The 23,169-nt window shown below is 28.0% G+C and overlaps 7 protein-coding genes across 7 annotated transcripts; 5 read left to right on the forward strand and 2 right to left on the reverse strand.

Annotated features, from left to right (window-relative positions):
- Positions 1-615: 615 nt before the first annotated feature.
- Positions 616-1,267, forward strand: OCT59_002810 (uncharacterized protein; the record flags this gene model as incomplete). Its single annotated transcript, XM_066145196.1, has 5 exons — positions 616-669; positions 847-861; positions 957-1,003; positions 1,101-1,180; positions 1,251-1,267. The coding sequence occupies 5 exons, from the start codon at positions 616-618 to the stop codon at positions 1,265-1,267; spliced, it is 213 nt and encodes a 70-aa protein (XP_065995940.1).
- Positions 1,268-2,054: 787 nt separating this feature from the next.
- OCT59_002811 (uncharacterized protein) lies at positions 2,055-2,419 on the forward strand (the record flags this gene model as incomplete). The annotated part of the gene is made up of 3 exons (XM_066145197.1): positions 2,055-2,108; positions 2,175-2,293; positions 2,368-2,419. The coding sequence occupies 3 exons, from the start codon at positions 2,055-2,057 to the stop codon at positions 2,417-2,419; spliced, it is 225 nt and encodes a 74-aa protein (XP_065995941.1).
- A 2,588-nt stretch (positions 2,420-5,007) lies between these two features.
- Positions 5,008-5,713, reverse strand: OCT59_002812 (uncharacterized protein; the record flags this gene model as incomplete). The annotated part of the gene is made up of 4 exons (XM_025320421.2): positions 5,008-5,137; positions 5,213-5,507; positions 5,571-5,615; positions 5,680-5,713. 4 exons carry the CDS (start codon positions 5,711-5,713, stop codon positions 5,008-5,010), a joined length of 504 nt encoding a protein of 167 aa, XP_025171377.1.
- A 5,056-nt stretch (positions 5,714-10,769) lies between these two features.
- Positions 10,770-12,109, forward strand: OCT59_002813 (uncharacterized protein; the record flags this gene model as incomplete). Its single annotated transcript, XM_066145198.1, has 5 exons — positions 10,770-10,803; positions 11,116-11,217; positions 11,289-11,360; positions 11,449-11,594; positions 11,660-12,109. 5 exons carry the CDS (start codon positions 10,770-10,772, stop codon positions 12,107-12,109), a joined length of 804 nt encoding a protein of 267 aa, XP_065995942.1.
- Positions 12,110-12,865: 756 nt separating this feature from the next.
- OCT59_002814 (uncharacterized protein) lies at positions 12,866-13,120 on the forward strand (the record flags this gene model as incomplete). Its single annotated transcript, XM_025311469.2, has 1 exon — positions 12,866-13,120. One exon carries the CDS (start codon positions 12,866-12,868, stop codon positions 13,118-13,120), a length of 255 nt encoding a protein of 84 aa, XP_025171378.2.
- A 1,917-nt stretch (positions 13,121-15,037) lies between these two features.
- OCT59_002815 (uncharacterized protein) lies at positions 15,038-15,619 on the forward strand (the record flags this gene model as incomplete). The annotated part of the gene is made up of 2 exons (XM_066145199.1): positions 15,038-15,506; positions 15,600-15,619. The coding sequence occupies 2 exons, from the start codon at positions 15,038-15,040 to the stop codon at positions 15,617-15,619; spliced, it is 489 nt and encodes a 162-aa protein (XP_065995943.1).
- A 595-nt stretch (positions 15,620-16,214) lies between these two features.
- On the reverse strand, positions 16,215-16,856 carry OCT59_002816 (uncharacterized protein; the record flags this gene model as incomplete). Its single annotated transcript, XM_025327423.2, has 1 exon — positions 16,215-16,856. One exon carries the CDS (start codon positions 16,854-16,856, stop codon positions 16,215-16,217), a length of 642 nt encoding a protein of 213 aa, XP_025171380.2.
- Positions 16,857-23,169: the final 6,313 nt, after the last annotated feature.

Here is a 23,169-nt window from a genome sequence, read left to right on the forward strand (position 1 = left end):
GTGAGATAAGCTTTTGAATTCACATTCACCCCTAAGGCTTATATTGATATATTACCAACCGCCTTGGAGATTTATCAAAAACTTATTTATTTCCAACATTTATAAGAACACTTAAGATGTCTAATTAAGATGGACTATTCTAATAATAAAACGAACGTTTCATCCTGATCATGCACAATTCAGAAAATTTATATTAAAGAACGCGGCGATACTGCAGGTATTGACTTATTAATCAATGTTTAATTATACTTTTCAAATGTTCGTATTTGCTAAAATCTTTTCTATAATTTTTGCAAAGATCAAGATCAAGATGAAGGTGAAAAGGAAGAGTTACAACTATCGTCATTTTAATGATTGTTCAACATAACCTTCCATTAAAAGAGAATCTGCAGCATTATTTGTTTGAGCAGTAATGTTTATGATTGATCTCAAAGTACCAGTTAACATTTTTAGACGTTGTCATGATTAAAAATATACCATGATACACTTTCAAACGAAAGTTTTTATTAAGTACTATCAGGAGATCCTATTGTATAAGCAATTTAAATAACCGTCTAACTACTACTTGCTGCAGAATTAGCAATGATGAACGATGCAGAAATTCATCATGTCTAAATGATACAACTTATTACAAAAGTCAAGATTGAAGTGGATCATGTTTTCTGGTATGTGCGTTTGAAGCGTAATTTTAATATTTTGATTGAGAGCTTGTTACAACTTACAAGCAAGCATTAGTTTATAGACCAAAACATTAGTGAAGAATGAAATGTATCATTTTTTTTTATTTTTATAATATTCAGCATTTACTGTTTCTTAATAAGATTGAATAAATAGTGCACAGAGTAGGAGAACCTTCTTAAGGTGGGTAACTATTCAAACTACAATTTAATATTTACAGTACTTTCGGTTCGAATAAATATTTTTATATAACTATTTTATTTAATTTACGGATGCAGGCGAACATTAACCTGTACTGCAATTTATTTGTAAAAAATTGTTGGAAGTGAGTCATATGCACAAAGTCCTATTTCAATGTATCACTCCCTTGATACACTTTTGCAATGGTTCAAACGTCAATTTGAACATTTATACCATGATAGTTTCGGTTGTTCACAATTTTGGTGTAAAATAATCCGTCATACCGATCCTACACTTTATTACGCAATTTGTAGGAGCTTACGTAAGTTGAAGGAATTTTTTGTTTTAAATTCACGTTAACTGAAGATATTAAAACCTTTTTTATCTTCTAGGGCTTACATCGATTTGATAATGAAGAATTACCAACCGCCCTTGAGATTTAACAAAATTTACATATTCAACATCTATAATATGATGATGATATTTAAATTGATCGATCCTCTCAAATTTTCTTGAAGAATTCATTTATAGAAGTTTCGTAGTGATTATTTTAATAATAAACGGATGTTCCATCCTGATCAATGTTGTACAATTAAAAAAAAATATAAAAAATATGTATATATATATATCATACTACAGGTATTGATTTTTTTTTAATCAAATGTTTATTTATATTATTTACTGTGTATATTGAACATCTTCGTCGTGATGTTTTGTAGAGATGAAGAGCAAGGATAAAGATCAAAATTAAGATGAATGGACGGAAGTTGTTGCAACTATCTTCATTTTAGTATGAGTTTGATTCTATGTTTGACATAAAGGAAAATCTGCTCGCTTTTAAAGATGATGGTAGTAATGTAATAATTTGTATGTCAAATTACTTGTTCTTGGATATGAAATATCAAAAATTCAGTTCAACTATTACGATATTATGGTGATTTAAATTGTACTGACCATACCTATCCGTATGTGAGCGAAAGCAATTTAAATGGCCATGATCTAAATGCTCTAAATGCTGCTCGAAGGAACTTATTGCAGGAAGTTATCAGTAACGAGCAATGTAGGAATGAGAAATTCATTATATCTGAAAGTACAAATCATATCCTGTCAATATGACTTTGTTTCAAAGGCAAGACTGGAGATGTTTCTAGAGAGCGTATTTGAGCAGCTATGGAGTGATTTATTACATCTCATCGATGCCAGAAACATTCATTCATTCATTCTATAAGGCAAAAATTAGTGGTCAGAGGGTATAACGAAATTATTTCCTAAACTGGGGATATTAATGGAGGTTAGACGCACTCCTAATAAGAAAGTCAAGGATTATCAGTCAGTCCTTGGCAACCATCGATAATGACTATCACTTCAACAAATTCACCGCAATATGCTGCCAAGATGTTCTTTATAAATTTGGATCGTGTTGTATTCTAAAGTGGTAAGTTTTTGTTTCTTATTCTCTATGCAGTATAATTTACCAGTTACTTTATTAATGATATTTTTTTTAAACAGCCTGTCATCCATTCATTTGTCATTAAACCAATGGATAAAATCTATCTACTAAATGACTAAGATGAGATAATGAATTAAAAATGTAATAGTTTTGCGGAGTATGTTATTTTATTTCTCTATACCACTATATATACAGTCATTAGGGTTGAATATGAAATTTGATGAATCAGAATTCAAGTTTAAAAAGAAACAATGAAACAGAATTATGACGTGAGATAAGTAATGTATGTATATAAAATTTTTTTTTTTAAAAAAAAAAATCTACGAAATTCAGACTAATGGGTATTTTTTTTACAGGTTATTATTTTTTTATGAAAACTAAGATCAATACATTTATGAGTTTTATAATAATTATTTTGTAATAAAAGAGGGCCGACTCACTTAGTAGTATTAAACGAAAGAATATAAATAGAAAGGATGCGAAGGATGCGAAAATACTGCGTTGGCTTCTTAACTTGTTTAAAAAATATATATATATATATATAACAATTTATAGCCATATAGGTTATTTTGAGATTCACTATCATATAGTAAGAAGTATATATTAAATTATACTAAATATATTCATTAAGTAAAAATTAAGCGCGTTATTTTCAACGAAATATCAATATAATAATTCCTTTCAATTGAGTAATATCATTCGCGTTCATTTATTTAAAAAAAACAATTTAAAATGAGTAGTATAATTATTATACGTCCACGCAAGTATGAAATAATCAATAGGCTTGTTCGGTTTTTGATCGGGTTTTGGTTTGATATGATAGAATTTTTTGATCACCTTATAAAAAATGGAGTGAACATTTGAGGGTTTTTATGTCATATAAGAGAGCAAAGAGGTCATTTTATTTTTTTACCCGAAGCCTTAGACTTATAGAAAAAAAGAGCGAGACCGAAACTATTACCCTCAATCAGTCCTACAATAGTTACATGTTTTAGTATACTAGTAGAGTTAGGATTGGATGCATCAATTACTGATGCTGTTATCAACTTCGGTAGAAACGATCAAATAATAAAGTGTACTATATTATCTTGGATTTATTATTTGTTGTCTTATAATTTTCAAACACTTTGATTAATACCATTGTTAGAATTCTTGTCATTGATGCGTATAATTTTTTCTGGAACCTAACATAACGCTAGTTGTGATACAACATGTGCGTTAACAGCAGAACATGAAGAAGACTTGTACCATAGAATGTCGAAGTAAATCCCTTCTTCGAAATAGGTAGAACCGTTAATCCACATTAGAATAACAAAATTGCTAGCTCACCCGGATATTGTCTTATAACTAAGTGTAGCTCTCGTGTATCATCATTACTCTGCAATCACAAAAAATAACATATTTAGGGATCTTGTAGAGTAATAGAATAGAATTGGAGATTGTTTCGTCCGGCTAGGAGGGATATACTGTATAAGCGAATTATTCATGTACTGTTCTATTATGATCATGATATAGTCAAAAAATGGATTGCCTATGCCCTATGGACAACAGGAGAGAGCGATTTTGTCTTGTGTGTTGTTCCCTATTATAGTAAAAAATAGATTGACAATAGTTAACGATATAACTCTATGCCGTGTGATATCTAGGTGTATGGGAATTTTTCACTATACAAAGGATAAGGTCCAAATATGCAATCGGCATTTGTACTTTGATCCGCTGTTTGATGCGGGCAATGATTTATATTTATTTTGTTAGAACAATGTTATAAGTGGTCGATTATAGTTTATTATACCATATATACTGATGAACGAAATTAGTGTTGGCATACATAGCATTCAAAAATTTGGAATACTTAACGGAGGTTAATAGTAATTATACAGTATCTTGCATTCTATATAACTTCGTTGACAGATGAAGTATTCTCTCCGCTTGCGGAACAGTATATGAATAGAAAATACGATAAATTTGTTGCGCATGACGTAGTGGATTGTCAACAGTGACATATGATTCAGAGTTTATTTCCATTACTAAATTCCAAATCAAAGAAAAACACTAAAAGGAACAAAACGAAATACCCATCCTATTCCAAAATCGTTCCTAGAAAATAAAAAATAAACTGTAAATGACCCATGCGAGATATCGCAGATGCGATAAAAAACAAAACCTTTATTATCATTTTTTATTCACTTCAAAAATCAAAAGTTGCAATTGTACCATTATTATTTATTTTAAAATATTACAAATATCTACATATTTGCTAGCTTCTGTATTTCAATGTATTCTAATGTATGATGATATTAACCATACATATATACATTTTCGTTAAATATATTATGTATGGTAATCACCATACATCACTATACGTTGGTGATTGGTCATACATACAACCATACAATACATGTTTTCTTCATAGTACCGATTTCAGCACTGTCTAAAAACTTTAGATAAATTTTATTAAATGTTATAATATAAAAAAAGAATAATAAAGATAATAGGAAAATAAAAACGTTTGAAAATATTATAACGCGTATGTAAAGGGAGTTTGAAAGTTAACAATAAAATGATAATTATATCAACTTAACGAAAATTTTTAAGTTTAAAAAACTGTAAAAAAATCATTACATTAAAAGGTAATGGTTCAATTACTAAAAAAAGGAGTGGGGTCTAGTTTAACAAGAGAACGAAAAAAGAGAAGCTTGTTAGTTGAAGACATCTGAAAAATCCTCAAGGTCGAATGCAGATGGGGGCGTTCCCGTATCACGTTCAGTGACTCGATTGATTCTCGTGACTGTATGAATGACATTTGGAATCCCCGTTTGACTTCGCACCCTTTAACAAATGAGGAGATTGAGTTAAGTTGGTACTAAAGAATCTGAAAAACATGAAACCAGTCATGATATATACCACGGTATATTTGTATCTATCTGTTGTTTCCATGTTCCAATGCTGGCACCGTTTGGAAATGTAAATATAATATTGTTATAATTTCTCGCACCACTAGCTGTAAGGTTCGTAATAACCGCAGCAAGATTTTGTCCCACGATTCCGTTTCGATTATTTGGAGAGGTTGCGACATCGTTGAATCCTGCTGGATCCCAATGAAAAACAAGTGCCGGCATATTTCTATCTCTTTTTAACGCTTTGAGGGCTAACGCAGCTGTTTCGTGATTATTGAGGGCGGGAGGGAGACCTTCTTGTGCTAAAAAAAGAATTGATCAATATACATGAACATAAATGTGCTTAACTGTTAAATTTTACATACTTGTTCCACTTTTTCTTGCTAATTTTTTAATATCGTTTTCTTGAACTGTATAATAAATAAATTTTGATAAACTTAAAATCTCACTGAATTGATAAAAAAAAAATTATACCTTTGTTATAAATGTATCTGAAAGGATTCGACATACTCGAGAAAGTAGGGAGAAAATTTTTTATAATGTGAAAATCATTAATCATGATTAAAATAATTAAATAAATAAAATAATTACGATATCACGTGCATATTAACAAAGCGTATTGAGCCTATCAACTGCGCACTTGACCTATATGGTCAAGTCTCTACTCCATTACTAATTTTTTTTTGGTTAGAAGATTAAATAAAAGACAATTGTTCGTTTTGTTCGTAATTATATTTGAACACTGATAATTATAAGGGATTTTTTTGTTAGAAAATTACGCAATGGATAAAACAATAACAGTAAAAATAATTTTTTTTTAAAAAAAAATTAACCGGTTAAACATATTCAGTTGTAAATCGAGTTAGTGACATTCCAATCAACTAATCAATAGTGGTGGATTAGAATACAAACTAAGACAACAAGTTATTTAACTAGAAAGAAAAGAGATCGGTATTTTGTTTCTGCAAATTTCTTGTCCTAGTAGTGTACACTTGCACGATGATGCGAATGTTCTCCGTTACATCTCCTCGGAAAATAATCCTTAAACGGAAAGGTAGGTGTAAACCTAAACTTACCAATATTAATTTCTTTCGTGCTTTTTTTCTACAGCAATGTTAACCTTCCAAAGGTTTCTAACGCTTTGACTTTTCATATCCCAAATAAGAAACTCGAGGTCACATCAGGAGAATAAAACAAGCGTAGATCTACAAAATAATACATGTGCACTCGCGACGATATACTATACGAGTGTGAAAAATTTAGAGGAATTTTCAATAGTATAAAATAGTGTATTTTAAAAATGACGTAGTTTTTTTAATAGTAAAAAATAGTGTAATTATCTTATTCTCAAGATTTTTTTCACATTTTATTATTTTTTTATTTTTTTTTACTTACAATAGTAGGAGCGCATTTTTATTTTTTTTACTTACACTAAGAGTCGAACTCGCTATTTAATCACATTTTATTTATTTTTTTTACTTACACTAAGAATCGAACCGAATACCTCAAGATAAACTATTAATATATTAAGTCTCATTATCCGACCACTACACTATTTGTTCTTTTTTTAATTATTAGTATTATATTTCATATTTATCTTAGAATTAATATAATTTTTTTAGAAAAAAGAAATTTTTATGTTTGGTGTATTCATCACAAATTATTTGTTAAAAAATCTTTTACTCCCTTTTGTTTATAATCTACATTTCCATTTAGATATTTACAATACTATTTGGAATTCTTGAAATCAGTATTTTAAAGAATGGAAAAATGTCACGGTATTAACCACAAGAAGTTCTTTCAAGATTCCGCATCAGAAGTTTCTCACATTTATCCTTTGCGCAGTTCTGTCAATCATAATTAGTCTTCTTCCAATCCTTTCAATGATTTCCGAAATCCTCCTGACGCCACGTCTTTGTGGAATTGTTTTAAATCGTCTAATTTTTTACATAATGGACCATGGAAACCAATTTATTGATTTTTCTCCTAATTGTACTTTTAATTTTAATGTTTCGTTATTTTGTTCTCCTTTGATTTTTTTTTAATTCTCCTTTGTGTTACTCTAGTTAGTAGTTTTTTCTAGTGTTAGCTTCTTTTTTTTTACGGAGGGTGAACCCCTTATGGGTGCGCGCTTTTAACTAACTTTAGGATTTGCTTTTACTATGTATTTTATACCTCTGGTTGGCTTTCTACACAAAGTTAGTCAAAAGTGTCATCTTTGTTGGAATAAACAAATTATTTGTCCCCGACACTGTTGCAGATTTTCAAAGATTGCTTCTGATAAAAGGATTTGTTATTACACATTATCTAAAAATTTTTTCATACATGAATTTTCTTATCTGTCACATGAAAATTATTCAACGATCACCCCCTGTTATCTAAATTTTTCTGGCCGATCTGGTCTAATTTTGTGACGCAGCAGATCGAAAATCCGCAGAGTTAAGATAGTCAAATTCCGATCTTTAGATGATTGTGTCTCTACTAGTCTTAGAAAAACGGGGCAAAGGCGGAATTTTGTAAAATGTTCAAAAATCTTTTAAGAATGCATTTCTTATCGCTTACCCCAAGTAGGCTGACCATCTTTGTCTTGGTCGTACGATTATCATACGATTATTGATAATAATTTTTATAATAAGGTAAAAAAAAATACACAACTCTTTTATATAATTTATAACAAGAAAAGTAATATAAAAATACAAAATATATTGTGTTACACATTAATAAAGTTTTATATTTTGTTTATTTTAAAATTATTTTATTAAAGCTTTCAAGCTAATTCTTTGTGATATTCTGTATTAGTTGCTACTGCCACCTAAACACTGTACATAGAGCTTTATTATCGAAATGAATGAACATATCAAAACCTCTTTCTAAGAATAGAACATTCACAAGTACGCGTGGTACTGTACGCCTGATACTATATTTGTTTTTTCTTGTTTTTTAAAAAAATTCTTAACTTTCGTGTTTAACAAATTATTTCGAATCAAAGTAAAAAAAAAATTAGCAAATGAACATGACGCAATTGATGTATAATCTAGTTACCAGAAAAATAAAAATCAATTTTATTATTTCTTATTAATATATAGCATTAAATATTTTACGCTCAAGTTAATCTTTTACGTGGCATAACTGAGAATAATTTATCAATGGTTTTCGCTAGTTTCTTGAATTACAAAATACAAAAAGTACAAAGTATGAAATAAATTGACAAAATAAAATTAATTATTAAAAATTATTAAAAAAAATATCAAAAAAGTGAATAAACAAGTATTAATATATTATGGTATTGATTATTCCTTAAAAAATGTAAAAAAATTTCCAGTGATGAGAACACTTAAATTGTAGGGTACGTTTTGACTTCAGAAATAGAGGTAGGTCCTTCTTCACCGAAAGTCTTGCAGCAGAACCCACCAGGGTTAGGATACGCTTCGCTATTAGGTAAGGCGACAAGCGTAATCAACAAAATAACGAGTACAAAAATAAATCGGTTCATAATGGATAATTTGTATTAGAAACTTATTTGTAAGTGATTATTTTATAATTTTAATTTTTATAAATTTTTGTTTTTTATTGAATTACTTGTCTTTTCATATCCACCATCTTTTTATAATAAAAAAAAAAAGAAGCTGCAAGATTTTATCAAACATTTTTGCTTCTTGTAAATCAATTTTCAATATGTATTGTTTTAGGTTAAAAGTAGAGATCGGATCTGTTAATCCGGATATCTGGTACGATTTTGAGTTTATCCGTTAAAGGCTTAACTAAATTTGTAGATAGTTTGTTTATTTAACTTTTCCAGCGTCTTGCATTTGCATATGCTTGCGATAAGCTAAATATAGAATACAAAAAAAACAAAAAAAAAGGGTTATAAATTAAATAATTAATAATTAGGGCGATAGTATAGGTAAATAGGGGAATTGTTGGTCTAATTGAGTTAGAGAAGCGTAATAATGTTTACTTTCGTTTATTTTAAAGAAATAAGTTATTTCTTCTTTGGATTTCTTAATAAAATAAAATTAAATTTATGTAAATACAACTAGTAATAAACTGTAATATAGATATAAGTTTTATGATATATCAGTGATCAAATTATGTAAATTCTGTACGAATTCCGTGAAACTTTCAACGGACTATTGTGATACGTTATTTTAAGGAAAAAAATCATATAAAAATCTTATTAAATAAGGGTTACGGTAATTTCGCCGAAAGCCATTTCGTCGAAAGGACGTTTCGCCGAAAAATAGGGCCAACATTATGCAGAATTATAAATAACTCAGGCCAGAGATTATTTTTCGGCAAAATGGCTTTCGAAATGTCCCGATACCTTAAAGGTTACGATACCTTAAATGGTTGCGGTACATTTAAATAAGTATACAGTTTTTCTATAGGGTAAAATAATGGTTAAAATAATTAAATATTAACTTTTTATTAATAAAAGTAAGTACAGTAGTATATTATTGATATACCGCCATGTTTTGAGAATACTAATTTAAATAATAAATAGTTTTATAAGTAACTTCATTATTATGTTTACACTTATCTAACTTCTAATTGTTAATTTTTAAATAACAAATAGGCTCTGTAAGTATATTCATTAATTCATTAACGAAGTGACATAATTTGTACCTCCTTTTTTTGTAAAATATGAAAATATTCATTGATATTATGATCACACATTATTTTAAAAAAAAAAAATATCTTAAATAATAATAGGATAAAGTAAAACTGTAAGTATTTCATCACCAATTAAATAGTCCGCTTTAAAGAAAAAACAATACAAATTCTCGGACTTAATTATTAATTAAACCAGTAAAATTTACACAAAGTAACGTGACTATTTTTTTTTTTTTTTGCTGACTTTCCTGCGGATGAAAGGAAAAAAACGAAACCATCACGAGTAAATCAGTACTATGTCACATTTCCCCACACTTAGTCAATACAAACCGAAAAATTGCGTAATACAGTCAAACCTTTATATAACGATATGTCGGGACATATATGAAATTTTTTAGGAAATATCGTTATATCAAAGTTATACCGATATTTATATGTCCTCACAATAGTGGGAAAATAAAATTTTATCGGTATATTAAGTTTTTAATAGTATATCGGTATATCGAATATCGGTATATCGAGGTTAGACTGTAATTAATAAATACTCGATATAATTACTCATGGGAATTTTTTCATGTAATTCGTCATGGCGATGAGATCTACAAAACAAAAAAAAAAGAATTATTGAAATTGGACCACTTAAATCGCGAAATAATTGTTTTTGCTTCTGGGATGATCCGGGACTTTATCGTCATATTAACCAAATAATGCGAATAATGACTTGACATACTATTTCTCCCTTAAAAATCATTAAATAGTTTTTAAATATCATTAAATCATTTCAAATCACTTGCTTATGATTTTATCTGTCGTCATATGTAAGTCTATTAAAAAAATTTTCTTTAAAAAAAAATCTTTCTTTAAATAAATCTTAAAAAGTCTTTCTTATAAAAATCTTTCTTTATTTTCTTATAAAATTCGTACAAAAAATTTATAATTTTATAATAACAATGTCTTCTACTGAAATTGTGAAGACAATCGAAGGTAATTTTGTTAAGTTTTCCAAGTAGAATTTTGCTAAATCTCACCGTAGGTGATCACTGCATGAATTTTTTTTAAAAAAATTTCATTATTATTCCGATAAAGTATATTTGGTTTATTCTCTCATCATTCTCAAAAAAAAAAAAAAAAAAAAATTATTTCGTCATTATATATGTATATTTATGTCAGCCGGAATAAATTATCTGTGGTAATTTTCACCTGCCATGAGATTTAGCAACGTATATGTGTATGTATTTTTTTTTAATTAGGATACTGACTTATTTTTGATAATTTAAAATTGGGATGTTGTCATAGATAGTAATATTATCGTTGATAATATTATTGATGGCGATAAAACTGATAATAATATTATTGATAACAATAAAACTAATGTTGATGATAATGATTGTATTGAAAGTAAATATTTAGCTGTTTTTTTTTCATTGCACTAATTATTGTATATTAAATTGCATTTCAAAATTATATAGTGACATTATTATCACCCGAGAAAGTTCGAAAAATGCTTCGTGAATTTGGTTTTGATAATAAGGAAGTGGAATGTGGAGTGAACCAATCGAGATTCCTCTTGGTGTTTTTATGACGCCTTTTGTGATTCGCGAAGTTATTCTTTCTGTTTGCACTTTCAAGATATTGAGGAATATCCAGAAATTTCATATGAATGTAAAAAAGGGCAGATTCCTAAATGGGTATCTCAAAAAGTTCAATCTGTTAATCCTGGAAGAATTATACCTGGAACGGGAACTCCTGCTAGATCCTATCCAGACTATGTATCAGTATATAAACTTCAAAAGCCTTCAAAAAATAAGGATCAAGTAAAAATCCTTGATCCATTAATCAGCATTTCTTGTATCGTGGAATACGTACATCAGATACTATTCCCGTGTTTCTTTTAAGAATAGCGCTAGTATCATCAGTAAATAATGAATTTGGTCCTGGTCTTTATTGCACTCCTAATTTTAATCTTGCTGTTGAGTATGCAGGAAAAAATGGCGCAATTTTTGTATATGATTGGTCTAATTTGGACAGCGATTTTACCATTAAAACTTTGATAGATAGAGAATGGGAAGATACTGTTAAAGGTTGGATATGTATCATAGACGATGATAGTAAACCAGGTCCACCCCAATTTGATGAAGATATTATTCAAGGACCTGTTTCTAAAAATCATGGGAGTATCTATAACTGCAGCAAACCAATTCAGTCACAAGATTTACAAGTTGTCGTGACAACAACTAATGGTGTGAATGCGATGACAGAGCGTTTATATGCAATTATTTATCTTTATTAGCTATAAATCATATAATAAATTGATTTACATATTACCACTTCAACAAAACTTGCTTTTCTATAAAATATTGAAATAATGAAAAAAAAAGATCATGATCAATATTATAGGTGCTGTCAAATTTTATGAATTATGTATGAAATCTTGTTTTAAATAATTATGACATGGTTTTTATGGTTGCAATATGTAATTTGGTAGCAGTAGCATAAGCGTGTTTATATTTCGGCGGTACTTATAATATATATCAGATTAAATTATATAGATAACATGAAATTATAACTTTCAATTTTTAATGATGGCAACCTATTTACAAAAAGCCGGAAAATATTATTTCCAAAAAATGGCTGAGTCAAAAAAAATGATTACGATTCTACGGTTTATGTCAAAATAGAAAATCCAGAAGGAATTGAGTATGGGGAAAACCATCTGATCATTATCAACGGTAAGTTGGACTCTCCCTCTATTTGTATTAAATCAATTATCCTTGCTGAACCTAACCTTAAGTATCAACAAAGATAAATTAGAAAAGTGTCTTGGAGAGTCCATACGAGACGCTATTGATGATGTTTGTGAGATAATTGAAAGATGGCAAAAAAGAGTTGCAAAAAGATATAATCAAAATTTTAATTGTAATTATGAGGAATTCCATCACCTTTATTTTGATTTGAAAGCGGGAGTTGAAGTGAGTGATTACAGGATAAAAATAACCTTATAAAGGTACTAGAAAAAGGAAATATCAAATATTATGAGCTTCAAACCATGTCGCTCTACAAACAACATCGGAATAAGGTAGCACACAAGGAAAAATGGAAACCAGAGGATAAAAATAAAGGACAACGCAAAGAGGCCACTAAAAATGCCCTTGAGTGTATTAAAATAGCTACAAAAATTAGAAATAATCCAGAGTTGATCTTTGCGTTTGAAAAGTGTGTCAAGGATTTAGATTGTCTCACTATTGTCTCTCAATGTATTACTATCTATAGGCGTGATAATCCTGGAATAATACTATATTAGAAAGTAAAAGGGTTGGTTACTAAACTATCATCCATTAAATATTGATTACTTGAATAATTTATTCTCATTTCTCACATAGTACTCTGTTAAGAATCAAGCGATTTTTGATTTCACTTAATTCTAGATCCGGAAGCTCTGAATTATTTATTAGTATAAAAATATTTCCGGTTGCTCTCTCTTATCTATTCCTTTTAAATTCTGTATTTAATTTTGTTTTTGAAAATAAGTTTGGTTAAACGAAATTATATGTACAAATGAAAAGCTGTAAATTTAACTTCCTTAATTCTTAAATATTAAGAAAGAATACTCTTGCTATAAACATGCTGCATGCGTTTCATGCGTTTCGCAAGTATTCCTTTCTATATAGAAAAAAACATTATCGTGTTGAAATCGTAATTTGTAAGCTAAAAAAATAATAATAATGAATTTATAATTAATTAATGAATTTATAATTAATTAATGAATGGTTAGATTCAATAAATATGACTTTGAAGAAAACTTTTCTTATATATTATTTTATATTAAATATAAATTACGATGAAAATTAAAAAATCTTTGTATGTTATTAAGATAAGGTAATTATTTCGAAAGTTAAGAAATGGGTTACGGTACATTTTGCCGAAAACCATTTCATTTCGCCGAAAATGATAGAAATTATAGCGATTATCACTTTATAAAAATATTAATCGCGCAATGAAAATAAAAAATTTTTATTTATTTATTTATTAAATTACATCAGGAACCTTAATAAAAAATACATGAAAGACTATTGGATAAAACAAAAGACTATCGTTAATAGTTAAAAAATTAAACCATGAATCATTAGTAATGAATGTTACGTGAATTTATTAAAATAATATATATATTTAGTTTATTTTATTTTTACGCAGTTTATTTTTGTATGTATTTTTTTATGATGATCAAGATGGCTTAATAGGTGTAAATAATTGTATGATATTTAGCATAAAAACAATAAAATAAACAAATGTAATAAATAATGTTTCGGCAAATGTCCATTCGGCGAAATGGTTATGTCATTTATTATGTATAAATAACAAAGAATTAGAACAATGAATGAATAGGTTAATTAAATATCGGTTATCTAATAATAATAATATTGTGAAAGAACATTGTTATAGTAAAGCTGTAATAGTCCCTTCTATGGATAAAATATAATGAAAATTTTTGTAATACAAATTTTGTCATTATATCGGAATGATCGGGCAATTAAGTTTCAGAATTATAATGGTGAGATTTACAAAGATGATCAGGGGGATTGCGTTTACTATGATGATATCATGACTGTTAATAAAATAAACTTTTTAATTGTAGTAAGCTGCGTCTCTTTGAGTTTATTAATAATCAATTGTTTTGATCGTCTTTATTGTCTTTATTGTCTTCTCTTTAACGTACATTAGCCCTTTGGACAGTCTTCGTCTGATATCATATTTTTAAACCCGGTTAGCTCATTCTATGTAAGAAAAGATATATAAACGTGAATAAAAATGTTACATGATCATTTTAAAAAAATCGCTCCGAAAAAAACTGTTAATACATTTTAACACATTTCAAAGTATAATTATCTCGATTATTCTCATTTTCTTCACAATAAATTAACACTGTTACTCATATCTGTTACATCAAAATCAAGGTTCGTTTTGAGTTGAATTAGAAATCGTTTGCTAATATTGATCTAATCGATTCTTGAGTTTTTAGATGTCCTTAATCTGAGCGTCTTGCCCGCTCAACCACGCCTGGTAATCATATCACATAATTGATTATTATTGTTAACTGAGACATACAATGGTGAATATTATTCTTTAGGAACATAAGTTCCTAATCTCTCCAGTTCTAGATGGAATCTAGGGCGGTTACCTCGTCTTTTTTTATCGAGAAAATCTCTGTGAGTCTGTGTTCATGGGGATCGCCATTATTCTTTATGCTGTCAAACAAAAAATAGACTGTGAAATTAAAGTACGTAACACAAAATTTAATGAAAGATTGACTGCGGAGATGAACAAAATTAATTCGCACTATACTGCGGAAGTCATTTTAATCAACGCTCGTATCGGAATTTTGGCTTTAGCCTTTCTTCGAAATGCTGCAGAGGCGCAAAGTATTCTCGACAGGATTAATAATATCGAGCAAACCGTTAATGATCTATATGAAGAGGCACGGTTAGTTAATCAATCGAGACTGCTCGAAGAGCAAAATGAAACGGAAACAATTAACTCAGCCGTCAACTCTTTGTCCAATGTATCTTCCGAAGGTATTTCTTGCGACATTTGGACTCGTTTTAAATGTATTACCGATAGAATTATGACCGAAAAAAAATTTACCTTAGATGAAGCGTGTAATAGAATAGCAGTTGAAATAAATGATTATGGTAAAGGAAAGATTTGTGCGCAGGCCGTAAAGAATTTTTACAAAAAGAATAATTCTCATAGTATTAGGAACACATTTCCTAAAACCTTTGCAGAGGAAGTTCTAGAAACCTAGGTTTCTAGTGTAATACATTAGATAAGATTAGTGTGTGGGTACGAAATAATGAGTAGTGGGGATATTCAAACAACTTGACAGTTAAAGACATCTTTTTCTTTTTTATCAATAACTGTTGCAAAGATGTTACAATCAGCAACTTTATTTTGAAGAGTTTGTAAAATATTTTCTGGAATGTTAAATTTAAAAGTATGATGAATTCCAGGTTCAGTATTTGTATAAAGAATTCTTTTTCAGATAAAAATTGAAACGTATTAATTTTTTTTTTTTTACGATGTTAAAATTTATTACTTTATTAGGAAATTAAGAAAAATTACAAAAAAGGTGATCTACATTATTATATAACTACAATATTAGAAGTTAAGATGTATCGTTCAAAATGAACTATCTACCCTTCTGCACGCGCAAATAGGTTCATTTAACTACCCTAACTAATTATAATTATACATAATTTATATAATTTGCAAAAATTAAAAAAAATAGTTTGCGCTCCATAAATTTCACAAATAGATTTAATATTTGATGCAACTTGTCGTACAGTATTTATTTTCTAAACATACGAGGTGACAAACTTTATTATGATAAATGTTAACTATTAAACAATCTCAACTGATCTTATTTTCCTTTCCTCTCCAATTGCGAGCTTAGCCAATATATAATCAATATCATCGGAACTTAATTCTGAAATTTCTTCCGCAGAAAAAGATTTTATTTGCATTTTATCTTTACCACCGATCATATTAAAAAATTCATAGACTTTCTGAGCAATAGATAATGTCCGTTCAACATACATATGATGAAGTTGTTCCCTAACCTCTTCAATAACTAGTGCTTGAGCCTTACGTTCTTCACATTCTTCACGTTCTTCACGTTCTCTACGTTCTTTACGTTCTTCACGTTCTTTACGTTCTTTACGTTCTTTATGTTGTTTATTGACTAATTCCTTGAAGTAATATAAGCGAATCTTAAATGCTTTTCCAAAAAAGTAATAATAATGAATTACTTTTTGAGTCCTCTTTATTGCTCTATCTCTTCCTTCTTTAGTATTTCTAAATAATATCTCTTTCATAGAGATATTTTCATTATTAGTACGTGATATAAAATCAGATAAAATGGAGAATACATTATTGTCATCTATATCAGTCAATTGTTTCAAATCATCATTGTTTTCTGATTCATCCATAAGTTTATTGTTTTTTGATTCATCCATAAGTTTATTGTTTTCCAATTCATCCATAAGTTTATTTAATGTGTCAAACAACTCACTACCAACCGATTCTTTCAATTCTTTCAAAAGTTTTTTTAATGTTTTCTGCGAACGCGAAGATTTATTTCCCTGTTCTTCTTTGAAAAAGTCGTAAGCAAGAGAGACTGGGATTGTAAAAATAGCTAATAAAGAGTTTGTGTGTTGATGATAGTGTTATGATAACAAAAACCTTAAGGATAAAACTAGTAGTCACTAAAATTAGCATTGAGCGGTTAAATTTGGGATTATATTGACCGTAAATGGACATTAATAAAGCAATAAAATATATGCAAGATATGGGTATAACTATATATAAATGATCGGATGTTTTAAAGGTTATTTCACAGAAATAAGAGTAGTAATATATATTTACAATGAAATCACTAACTATAACCACCTTTCTGCAAATATCGATTTTTTCAGTAAGAATAGTTTTATATGATTCTATTATTTTTTGATGCTTTAATATCTTTATATAATTCTAATATGAAATATATAAAGCGAGTAGCGTACATAAGGAGAAAAGGTAACCCAAAATATATTATAATAAAGCGTGTTTTTCCAAAAATTTCAAAGAAGTTGCTGCGATAAGAATAAAGTACAGTAGGTAATACAACATAAATCGAAACAAAAATTCCATATGTAAGTAATAAAAATTTCATCATATATTTTTTGTAATTGAACGAAAGAGTAAAATTCACGAGGATCGGAATCATAACGAACATAAATAAATTGTGAACATCGGTTGTTGGGTCGTATTTATCAGCCATTGGGAAATGATTTCTCAGTTTATGTTTGAAAAAAGAGTTAATGACAATAAACGAGGAGGTAATTTTTTGCAAAAATACAGAACTTTATATGAATAAAAATGCAACATCCGAAGATAAATTTCTCTCTTTATTCATTATAATGAGGTGATCAGGTGGATTATTGAATTAATCAAATATGGAAATATTGTTAACAAAAAATATGCAAAAACATAACTGTACACAAGCAAGTATTGGAGGTAATTCTTTTGCAAAAATACACAACTTAGGAATGCAACATCCGAAGATAAATTTATTCATTGTAATGAGGGACTATGCATTAAAATAGTTAGCCTATATTATTGTAGAATCCGAATGGAGTACAGTGCTGTTACACTAGTAATACACTGTACGGTATAAAAGTCTTTTTTTATTTAGCGTATGCCGCTAAATTTCATAATTCATTTTTTTTGCTTATTGTGCATTAACGCCCAATTACGAAGTAGTTAATGAAGAATTAATTTTAATTAAACGATTGTAATACTACGCACGTTTTTTTATTCTTTAATTGAATTTTTGAACTGAATTTTTGCTTTCTTTCGTGTGATTAAATATCAAATAAAGATGAATATTAACTTTTATAAATATTAGATATAAAATTATATTAAAATTGTATATAATTCTTTTATTTTTATTGGCACAACTGTGATAAAAGTTTTGCGTATTACGAGTGTAACGTACTCTGCATCGTTTTTAGTACCGTACTCCATTCATTTTAGTCGACTGGACTCCACAACTTTCTGTATCACTCGTGCTCGACCCTATAAAAAAATTGGATAAGTTTTTTATAAAGTTTTTATACGATTTTTTTCCTTAGAAATAACGTATCATAATAGTCCGTTGAAAGGATAAGGAAAAATACACAATTCCGCATCACTAAAAATATGGCTTGTATACAGAATTTGTACGGGATTCCTACGGATTTTACATGATCTAGTCACTGATTTTATCATGAAATTATATGTTTTGGTCACTGAATTTACTACAGTTTATTATGTTTGTATTTACATAAATTTAATTCTACTTTGTTAAATTAAATAAAAAATAAAAATAAACAAAGTGAAAATTTCCGCCCCTATCAAACCAACCTATTGCAACCAAAATTATCTATAAGTCCAGGTTCATCCAAGTCTTCTCAGTAAAAATTAAATACTTTTTCCTATTCTAATTAATTTTAAAGAAAGAAGCAAAGAAAATAATGGTTTTAAAGAGAAACAGAAGCAAAAGAAAGAAAAAGAGAAAACGCGAAAACGCGTGCATACCCCCCTCTCACTCCCCGGAGTCAGACAATCTAAAAAAATAAAAAAAAAAACTAATATTTCTTTAACTTAATTGGAAACCAACTCTCATATAGTATCTGCAATCATCCAAGTCTTCAAGGGTTAGCACTCCTACAAAAAAGTAATTCCAGTGACCTACAAAAAGAAAGAGGACTCCAGAATGTCTGACCTATATAAAAAAAAGAATCATGAAGCATCTGATAAAAAAGAAACCAAAACAACCTACAAAAGAAAAAAAAATCCAGAACTGACCTACAAAAAAAAGAAGACTCTGACATCCTATAAAACAAAACTGAAACAACCTACAATAAAGAAAGGAATCTTAAACTAAAAAAGGGATAAATATAAATATAAAAGAAGACATAGTGAGTGGGGAATAAAAGAATAAAATCAAAAAAATACTTTTTTTTAAAAAAGAGGGGTGACGAAGTTAAAAAAATTAAAAAAAATTTTTTTTTAAAGGGAGGATATCAAAGTTAGAAAAATAAAAAATTATTTATGAAGAGGTAATAAGGAAGAAAATTTTTTAAAATTTTTTTAAGGGAAGGTACGAAAAAAATTATTTTTTTTAAGGGAGGTGACGAAAAAAGAAGAAAAGAAAATTTTTTTAAAATAAACAAAACAAAATAACAAAAGAAAAAAAATAACGAAAATAACAAACATAAGACAAGATGAAGATCCAAAACTTATGATTCATTGTATTCAAAAAAAAATTTAAAAAATTGATCAGGTGGATGATCATTGGTTATGGCATAAAATTTTGATTTTAATCATTCGGATAAATTGAAAATCCTAAAAAAAGATTTCAATTCGTCAGATCATCAAACTATAATTAAACCATTAGATCTGAAATATGATTCATATGATTCATCAGCTCTTTATTTTGGAATTCCTATATTAGACAAGTTGGATTCTTCAAATAATTCTCTTATCATTGGACATCATTTTTTTAATGATGAAAATGAAATAATTGGATCATATATATTTTCTTATTGTTTGAAAAAGAATCATTTTGTTAACTTACCTAATTTTACATTTTATATACTTATTATCTCAAATTACCCTAATTCTGATAATTATGGAATCTCACCTTTTCAACATATTAGTAAAATAAGTAAACTGAGTAATTTTATTTTAAAGTTTAATTCCTTAAAATCGAACCCAAAATTTATTAGTTTGCATTCTACAAAAAACAAATATGGACCAATTTTCTTAAAACAAAAAACCAGTGAAATTAAAATTAAATATATTAATGTTAATTGTGATCAAGATAATTGTATCTGTAATAGAAGATAATTTAAAATACGCATTTTTAGATCCAAAAAATCCAAATTATTAAGGTAATATAATCTGTTATTTATAGGACGATTATAATATTACACAATTCAAAGGAAAATACTACAATAATTTTTATAAATTAGGTTATTTATGTATTATTTTTAAAATATACTTTAAAACTCAATATATGTATTTAAAATGTCTCAGCTCAGCACCTTTAATGTGTCTTGTTCAAAATTTAAGGTTAGAAAATTTTGGATTGATAATTGATAATGATACAATAAACGCAAATGATATCAATCTGTATGATAAGCTTTAAAAACTGAATTTTACACAGAAAATACTACTACATTCTTTATATTTGAAATACAACTCGTAAAAAAAAATAGTACCAATATTTTATGGACTTTTATAAAGATTATCGCTTAGTCCTTTTTTTGCTTCTACTTAAAACATTTAAAGTAAAACTATTACAACTAATTAAAATTAAATATGTCATTCAATATCATGGTCGCTGGTAATTTGATTTAACAAATAACATTGAAATGAATTGAGAAAATCAGGAAATGCAACCTTATACCGTTAAAGTTAAATGGAGACTATACAAAAAGGAAACAGTGGTAATAGTATAATAATTTAGCGCGATTTTTGTGGAAGGACGAAGTTACTTTGAATCTCAAGAAATTGGTGGTTTATTAACAAAGATTTACTTTTATTGAACTTTTTTTTTTAGACATAATATATAATTATTAATCCTTCTTAGTCAATTCTGTTGACTGTTAGGTATGTAATATCTCGAGGCATCAGGTAAAGAAAATAGATGAGGTTTATTGTGAATTTGACGAATTGGAATTCAGGAAATTATGGAAGACCTTCAGTAAGAAAATACTGTAGATAATGTAGGTATACAAAAAAAATTTAAAAATAGAAATTTAGATTAATAAGCAATTTTTTTTACACGTTATTAGATATGATTCTAATACTTTGTAATAGTAGAGGGTAACGATAAGTATGGATTAACAGAGAGGTTGGCTTTTTGTTTGTCAATGAATCTATCGAATTATAATACGATACGTATGGTCTACTTTCAACTATTGAATCAAGGGGACAGTATTATTTGATTGTATATATATACAAAAAAATTAGCGAAATAAACAATTTAGTAATACTTTTCCCTTTAAAAAATTTTTTTTTATGATAAAAAAGACTAGTTATTATTATAAATACTTTTGCGTCACAAGAATACTAATTAAAGTTAATTAAACAAAAGAACTTAAAGAAGTTTAGTCGGTGTAAATACATTTATTAAGTTTTATAGTTTGAAAGACTGTATAAACTTAATTTTTATTAAATTATGATCAATATGATAATTCTTTCAAATCGGTAAATTAATTAAGAATAGAATAAGTAATATAGTAGGTTTCTTTGATTTATTCGTCCACGAATGATTCAAGCAAGTTAGAAATAGTAGATTTTTAGTGATATCATACATAAAATTTTCGAAATATTATTATCCAAAATACGTGAAAGACTTAACTAAAAATAATAAATGACAAATTTAAATGAAAAATTGTTTTACTTACTTTTTTTTTTATCTTTTATTGAAAAAAGATAGTTTACAAGTTTTCGAGTCTTATTTTTAAAAATTTCAATTTTCACTTCACTAGAAATATAAAAAGATCGATTTCAACATTGACAATAAAAATAACCGATATAATGATATAATTATTGAACTTAAAATATAATCATTGAACTTAAAATAAGAACATCGTATATTTGGATCCTACTCTACCCATATGCTTTTGTTACTATAAAACTTTAAAAAATCTAGATAGTTTTATTATTTCCAAACACTCATTGTCTATGGAACTCTATAAACATATTAAACATAATTCTAAGTTTTAAACTATTTAATTGAGAAATTATGTGATGATCTAAATATCATCATGTGATGATATCATGATGGTAGGTATTAGACAATACGGTTAATATTTCACGTGTCACAATGGTACACAAACTGTAAATAAAAATCGCTAAATTTCATATTTTTAATTTTAAAAATATTTTTTGTATACGTACAGTCGGGTCCGAAAGTGACGCCCGATTTTGTACGGTGTTACGATACACAAAATTTACATTATTTATACCCCCTTTTTTTTATTTTTAAATGTTTTTCTCACAATTTCATAACCTAATAAACGCGTTGCAAAGTTAAAAAAATAATGTCACATAGAACTGAGTTAACTTCTCAAGATAAAGGAAAAATACTAGCATATATGGAGAATTTTAACCCTGCACAAATAGCAAGAAAAATGGGTCGTGACCCCACCACAATAAGAAGAATTATTGACAGATACAAGAAGACAGGGAAAACTGAAAATTTACCTAGATCGGGGCGTCCACCTGCTCTCAATAATAATGAGAAAAATGCACTCATAAACAAAGTTACACAAGATCGATGCGAACCTTTACATGAAGTCATTAATACATTAGATTTAAATTGCAGCCTTACAACTGCTAAAAGAGCATTACATAGTGTTGGAATTTATTCCCATGTTGCTGCAAAAAAACCTTTTATCTCAGAAAAGCATGCATTAGCTCGTATTAGTTGGTGTGAGAAATATAAAGAAAAAACAGCTTATGATTGGGCACAAGTTATTTTCTCAGATGAATCAAGTGTTGAGATTGGCAAGCAGTCACGACAAATAAGAGTTTGGAGACACACAGGGGAAAGGTTTAACACTGAATGCTTGACACCTATCTTTAAAAGTGGTCGAAAATCAGTCATGGTTTGGGGATGTTTTGCAGGAGGGATAAAAGGGCCATTAATTTTTTGTGATGAAAATAAAGAAGGAAATGAAAAAATCAATTCAAATACTTATATTAGAATCCTAAATTCATATCTGTATCCATTTCAGCATACAGTTCATGAGTTAACAG

This window comes from Rhizophagus irregularis, chromosome 11 (genome assembly GCF_026210795.1).
Source record: "Rhizophagus irregularis chromosome 11, complete sequence".
Lineage (NCBI taxonomy): Eukaryota > Fungi > Glomeromycota > Glomeromycetes > Glomerales > Glomeraceae > Rhizophagus > Rhizophagus irregularis.